The sequence below is a fragment of the Perca flavescens genome, chromosome 12 (genome assembly GCF_004354835.1).
Source record: "Perca flavescens isolate YP-PL-M2 chromosome 12, PFLA_1.0, whole genome shotgun sequence".
In the NCBI taxonomy this organism is placed as follows: Eukaryota; Metazoa; Chordata; class Actinopteri; order Perciformes; family Percidae; genus Perca; species Perca flavescens.
Window position 1 is genome coordinate 35,084,491 of NC_041342.1, and position 7,500 is coordinate 35,091,990.

The 7,500-nt window shown below is 43.0% G+C and overlaps 1 protein-coding gene across 1 annotated transcript in view; it reads right to left on the reverse strand.

Annotated features, from left to right (window-relative positions):
* Window positions 1-7,500, reverse strand: part of wdr33 (WD repeat domain 33) — a 58,818-nt gene that overhangs the window by 4,110 nt on the left and 47,208 nt on the right. The window contains exons 14-16 of the mRNA XM_028594392.1: window positions 6,918-7,057; window positions 5,920-6,075; window positions 3,266-3,997 (exon numbers count right to left, since the gene is read on the reverse strand). Of these exons, the coding sequence (XP_028450193.1) occupies window positions 3,266-3,997; window positions 5,920-6,075; window positions 6,918-7,057 (1,028 nt within the window). The remainder of the gene's footprint in view (window positions 1-3,265; window positions 3,998-5,919; window positions 6,076-6,917; window positions 7,058-7,500) is intronic.

Below are 7,500 nucleotides of genomic sequence, written 5' to 3' on the forward strand. Positions count from 1 at the left end.
TTCAGTTATAGTCCCAGTTTATCTCTGATTTCAGTTAAATTATAGTCCCAGTTGATCTCGGATTTCAGTTAAATTATAGTCCCAGTTTATCACGGATTTCAGTTAAATTATAGTCCCAGTTTATCACGGATTTCAGTTAAATTATAGTCCCAGTTTATCTCGGATTTCAGTTAAATTATAGTCCCAGTTTATCACGGATTTTAGTTAAATTATAGTCCCAGTTTATCACGGATTTCAGTTAAATTATAGTCCCAGTTTATCTCGGATTTCAGTTAAATTATAGTCCCAGTTTATCACGGATTTCAGTTAAATTATAGTCCCAGTTTATCTCGGATTTCAGTTAAATTATAGTCCCAGTTTATCACGGATTTCAGTTAAATTATAGTCCCAGTTTATCTCGGATTTCAGTTAAATTATAGTCCCAGTTTATCACGGATTTAATACCGATTCTCTGAGAACTTCTGCTGTAAATTGTACAAGCAAGAAGCAACCTTCAGATACTTTTTATAATGCGCCAGGTTTATTTTAAGAACTGATACCCCTTCTGCTACGTTTCCCCCTCTCATTCCCCCAAGTACTTTTTACTGAAGAGGACTAACATTAACATAATAAAAGATTGATTATTAATCGATGTATCAGATCATTCAAACCAGCGCCGGAGCCAGATGTTGTAAACATTTAAGGCTCAGCCTAAATCTAGCCTCAGGGAGAGGTTTTGTTTCCCATATGGCAGCTTTTAGCACAATTTTTTAAGAAATTGTAATAATAGAATGCCAAAAAATCTGTAAACCCTTTGTGAAAAAACTGCATCTTTATCATACAGTGAGAGGTCTGTAAAGGGGAGAATCCTGGGTACCCATAGAACCCATTTCTATTCAGATACTGTATCTGTAGGGACCCCTTTAAAAATGACCATCCCAGTTTTTCCTAGGGCTGTCCTCGACTAAAGAAATTCTTAGTGGACTAACACTTATAGGATTTAGTCGACTAATCGATAAGTTGATTTAATTGGCAGAGCTGTGCTCTTTGAGAGGTGGTTAAGACTAGAAAAGCACAATATAAATGTAGTTAATTAACCATCTGTAAAACTGAGTTTCTCCACAATTAATCCTGCAAAAGCACCACTTTAAATCTTGTGTTTACCATAAATGTGCTCAGAAGTTTCTTGGAAATGAGTAATTAAGCATGAATAAGCATAAAAAATGACTAATGGACTAAAGAAATCTTAGTCGACCAAAACCAAAACTACCGATTAGTCGACTAATCGACTAAGAGGTGGCAGCCCTGGTTTTTCCCTCGCCAAAATTTAGTCTAACATTGGAGCGTTAGTTTCATATGATATATATAAAATATCTAGCTGTACAATGGAGCCCGCTTCAGCCTCTGAAACACAGTCAAGTCAGCATACGACATTCAGGGCTTTTGAGAAAACATTTGATAGATAGATAGATAGATAGATAGATAGATAGATCTTTATTGTCATTGTATGCAATACAATGAAATTCTGTTGGAGCAATCCTCTCGAAATAGCAGCATAGAGTAAAAAAATAAAGATAAAGATATAGCTACACCCATATACACATCCATACATGCGTACGCACGCACATGCATACATAAATACGCACATACATACATATGCATACAGAGTATGCATACATACATACATACATACATACAAGTACACACACACATTTACACATACACAATCACTAACACATTCTCAATAAATAGATAAAACAGCTAAAAACTGTCACAGCAGTTAATGCACAGAATACGATTGCACTGAGGGGGGTGGGAGATTGAGAGAGTTTGAATGCGTGGCTATATGTGTGATTTTTGTAATATGTTCACAGCTCTGGGGAAGAAGCTGTTTCGAAGGTCTATGTGTATGTGTACTGAGGGTTCTCAGTTCTCATTTGGGGCTCAAACCAACTGAAATAAAGATCTACTTACAACGCGCTCTGAAACCGATCAGTTTACATAAACGCTATAAGACGGTGTATCATCCGCATAGAAACGACTCTGTACTCCGTTCCACAACTGAACCTAACTTTTGCATCTTATTTAGTATTTTATTCACCTCTATTCACACGCAATGAGGCACATTTTCAGTTGTGATTTAACTATTTTTTGAGGAACTATAGGGCACTTTTGTACAGCCCTATACCGTGGTGGCAGAAATTTTGCCATGGTGGGCCGCCACTATAAAATCAACATAGAGGAAACGGTGTGCCCGGTGTGTTGAGCTCTCTGTTTTAGCTACAGAGTGAGACATCTCACTTCTGTTACATCTTTGTTGGGAGTCGCACATGCTCAGTAGCTAGCTAGTACTGCTAGCCAGTCAGAAGCAGAGTATGAGGGCCCTGACAGTACCTAGGTAAGGACTACTAGCCAGTCAGAAGCAGAGTATGAGGGCTCTGACAGTAGCTAGGTAAGGACTACTAGCCAGTCAGAAGCAGAGTATGAGGGCTTGCCCTGACAGTAGCTAGGTAAGGACTACTAGCCAGTCAGAAGCAGAGTATGAGGGCCCTGACAGTACCTAGGTAAGGACTACTAGCCAGTCAGAAGCAGAGTATGAGGGCTTGCCCTGACAGTAGCTAGGTAAGGACTACTAGCCAGTCAGAAGCAGAGTATGAGGGCCCTAACAGTACCTAGGTAAGGACTACTAGCCAGTCAGAAGCAGAGTATGAGGGCCTGCCCTGACAGTACCTAGGTAAGGACTACTAGCCAGTCAGAAGCAGAGTATGAGGGCGGGCCCTGACAGTAGTTAGGTAAGGACTACTAGCCAGTCAGAAGCAGAGTATGAGGGGTCTGACAGTAGCTAGGTAAGGACTACTAGCCAGTCAGAAGCAGAGTATGAGGGCTTGCCCTGACAGTACCTAGGTAAGGACTACTAGCCAGTCAGAAGCAGAGTATGAGGGCCCTGACAGTACCTAGGTAAGGACTACTAGCCAGTCAGAAGCAGAGTATGAAGGCCCTGACAGTACCTAGGTAAGGACTACTAGCCAGTCAGAAGCAGAGTATAAGGACGAGCCATGCTAGCAGATAGGTGAGCATTATAACGTGTTACAAAGTGACCCACATTCGTCACGGAAGTAAATGCTGGACTACAATAGAGCTGTGTGAAACGCAGTAAAGTCGGCCTAAAACATTCGGGGCTGGAGCCCCAGAATCCAGCCCCCCTGTGCGTGGGGGCCCCTGACTCAAACAAACATCCATTTAATTAGAGAATTGATTATTGTAAGCCAGCCCAAACGTTACTCACCTGGTGCTGCATGTATGGAGGTCCCTGCATGTTTCCTGGAGGTCCCTGCATGTTTCCATGGGGTCCTTGTATATTTCCTGGGGGTCCTTGCATGTTTCCATGGGGCCCTTGCATGTTACCAGGGGGCCCCTGTATGTTACCAGGGGGCCCGTGCATCCCTCCAGGAGGCCCCATCCCATAGTTGTTCGGCGCGTTGCCGTGTGTCCTGGGTGGTGGCCCCATCATCCCGCCCTGGGGGCCCATCATGTTCCCCTGAGGTGGCATCATGCCACCCTGAGGTGGGGGCCCCTGAGGATCCCTGGGACCCATTCCTCGAGGAGGGGGGCCCATCATGTTCCCATGGGGCATCCCTCTGGGTCCCATACCGTGCGGCCCTTGTGGGCCCATATTTCTGGGCGGGCCAGGGTGTCTCTGCATACCTTGGGGTCCTTGCATGTCCGGTGGTCCCATCATGCCCTGAGGGGGCCCCTGGTGAGGCTGGGGTCCAGAAGGGGGGCCCATCTGTCCACTGTGTTGTCCAGGGGGCATGAAAGGAGGCTGCATGCCTCCGGGGCCCATTGGAGGCCCCATGTTATTGGGCATCTGCTGAGGAGGCATGTTCGGGGGAAAGCCCTGCTGGCCAGGAGGCATGGGGCCCCCAGGACCTCCAGGGCCAGAGAAGGGGGGCATAGGGCCTTGACCCTGTGGGGGCCCCATGTTCCCGTCTGAGTTCATCTGGTTCATCTTCATTTGCTGCAGCGAGAACCAAAAACGTTAGATTACAACCAGCGTTTTAACACAGGATGCAGAGTATTACTATGAGGACCACAATGGAAATAAGTTTGTAACTTTCTTGTGTTCTCCTCGACAGTTCTGTTAAATGTGCAATGTCACTGTGATGGCATCTTGTTATGCATTTATTTCTGTTACTGTCTAATAAATCAAATCAAATACTGGGGGGCTGTTAATTCACATTAATTTGGCGGTTCGATTACACACAAAGTCCGTGTGGGAGTTGGACTACCTGCTAAATTCTGAAATGATGTTTCTGTTGTTGTGTTGACGGAGCAGCTACGATGTTAGCGTAGCTCTGATAGAACCAAACTCCATTCAGAAAACAAGCATTTTAAAAGTTGTTTGCGTATCGGAGACTTCCTCAACAGTAATAAAGCAGCCACAGTGGTTATTTCGGCCATATCGATGACTGAAAGAAATGTTGTTACACCGGTGGGTAATGCCATTTAACACAAATAATCAAAATTTTAGATCCTGTGAGCAAACTCGCGTGAATGGTGCAAGGTGAATATTCGCTTTGCAGGCAGTGGGAACACGTCTGGGTGGTTGCTAGGGGGTTACTCGGTGCTTACAGACACTGTTGCCTGCTGTTGAACTACTATGACTACCATTTGAAGTCACTGTTCCATTATTAATGTGACTATTATTGCCACTGTTCATCACCCCCCCAACCGGCCCGTCAGACACCTCCTACCAAGAGCCTGGGTCTGTCCGAGGTTTCTTCCCAAGAGGGAGTTTTTCCTCGCCACTGTCGCACTGCTTGCTTTTGAGGGAATTACTGTAATTGTTGGGGCTTTGTAAATTATAGAGTGTGGTCTAGACCTACTCTATCTGTCAAGTGACTCGAGATAACTCTTTCTATGATTTGATACTATAAATATAATTGAATTGAATTGTTGCTATGTAGTCGTCAGGGCGGTAACTGGGATTTAGTTAGCTGGTCGATGTGTGGATACTTGGGTATTGCGTGTTGATCTCCGAGCTGTAACTACGAGGTTGCTTAGATGTCTCATGTGGGCTGTGTCTCAAAGCGTCAAACTTGCACACTTATGTCGTGTAGATCAGAGATCTTCAACAGGGGCTCCGGGACCCTTAGGGGATCCTCAAAAAATTAAAATGCCTTAACATAATTCCAAACATATTATTAGCAAATATAAATTCCCACTGATGATAGTCTCACTGACCTATAGGTAAGGTAGTCACTAAGATAGCAGCCCACAGATACAGTTCATCCTAGATTCACTGTGCCACATAAAGTACAGGCCAAAAGTTTGGACACACCTTCTCATTCAATGTGTTTTCTTTATTTTCATGACTATTTACATTGTAGATTCTCACTGAAGGCATCAAAACTATGAATGAACACATATGGAATTATGTACTTAACAAAAAAGTGTGAAATAACTGAAAACATGTCTTATATTTTAGATTCTTCAAAGTAGCCACCCTTTGCTTTTTTTGATAACTCTGCAAACCCTTGGTGTTCTCTCAATGAGCTTCATGAGGTAGTCACCTGAAATGGTTTTACCTTCACAGGTGTGCCTTGTCGGGATTAATTAGTGGAATTATTTCCCTTATTAATATATTATTGTGTTCATTCATAGTTTTGATGCCTTCAGTGAGAATCTACAATGTAAATAGTCATTAAAATAAAAAGGAAACGCATTGAATGAGAAGGTGTGTCCAAACTTTTGGCCTGTACTGTATGTTGTTGGACATTGTTAAGTGGGTATATGGAAATCCTGGAGCTTTCTTAGTGGGTATACTGCTTATAACTGCGTATCTCTGCGTTAAACGTGACACGCCAGAGAAAAAACGTAAAGGCAAACACGTCTACTGGAAACTGGAAAGTCAGCTATCGCCATAATGTTGTAGCTCACCTCCAGCAGCATGGGGTTGGAGTACTGTAGAGCTGCCATCTCCTGCTCCATCTCGGCCTGAGTCTTCTTCTTCCCGTCCACCTTCTGCTCCACCTTCCGGTCTTTGGACAGTTCTCCACCGGGAGGCATCATGGGAACTTTGTTCTCTGCCCAGGCCTGCAGAGAAAAGGCGCCAAAACTAGAGGTGTGAAACTTCACTGATCTCCCGAGTCGATTACGATTATCATGGCAGCGATTCAATTTGATATCTCGATGCATCACGATGCGTCAAATCCATGTTTCTATTAAAGCCATGTAGGATATTTAATCAGGTTTCTATTAGGGCCATGTAGGATATTTAATCATGTTTCTATTAAAGCCATGTAGGATATTTAATCATGTTTCTATTAGGGCCATGTAGGATATTTAATCATGTTTCTATTAAAGCAATGTAGGATATTTAATCATGTTTCTATTAGGGCCATGTAGGATATTTAATCATGTTTCTATTAAAGCCATGTAGGATATTTAATCATGTTTCTATTAAAGCCATGTAGGATATTTAATCATGTTTCTATTAAAGCCATGTAGGATATTTAATCATGTTTCTATTAGGGCCATGTAGGATATTTAATCATGTTTCTATTAAAGCCATGTAGGATATTTAATTCATAGCTTTTCAAGCATCAAAAACCAAACATTCTGCAGTGCTCTAATACTAAATAACTTGGATACATAAAATTATACAGCACTGAGCACATGGCACTTCCTGATTGTGCAAAAACATACCAGAATATGTAAACAGAAATGTTGTTAGGCCGACATTACATTATAAACAGAAATAATTGATTATGAGCCGGCCGATTATCGAAGCAGCATCGTCAATGTCAACTATTTGATGCATCGATTATTTGATTAATTTCAACCCCATCTAGCCAAAACACCAAAACTCGGTTTAGTTTATGCTTTTTCTACGGCTCATCGAAGCTTCAATAGGACTTCGGCAGGTGTTGGTTTACCTGTTGGAACTGCGCTGGGATAGGTTTGGCGTACGGGACTTTCTTCTGCGGGACCTTCTTGGTGTCTTTACCCATAACCTCGTCCATGCCCCAGTCCAGACCCGGGATGGACATCTCCACCTCTGGAGCCGCCTCTTTACCTGGAGACAACAGTCACACCTTTACCTCTTTACCTGGAGACAACAGTCACACCTTTACCTCGAGATAACAGTCACACCTTTACCTCTTTACCTGGAGACAACAGTCACACCTTTACCTCGAGATAACAGTCACACCTTTACCTCTTTACCTGGAGATAACAGTCACACCTTTACCTCTTTACCTGGAGACAACAGTCACACCTTTACCTCTTTACCTAGAGACAACAGTCACACCTTTACCTCTTTACCTAGAGACAACAGTCACACCTTTACCTCTTTACCTAGAGACAACAGTCACACCTTTACCTCTTTACCTGGAGACAACAGTCACACCTTTACCTCTTTACCTGGAGACAACAGTCACACCTTTACCTCTTTACCTGGAGACAGCAGTCACACCTTTACCTCTTTACCTAGAGACAACAGTCACACCTTTACCTCTT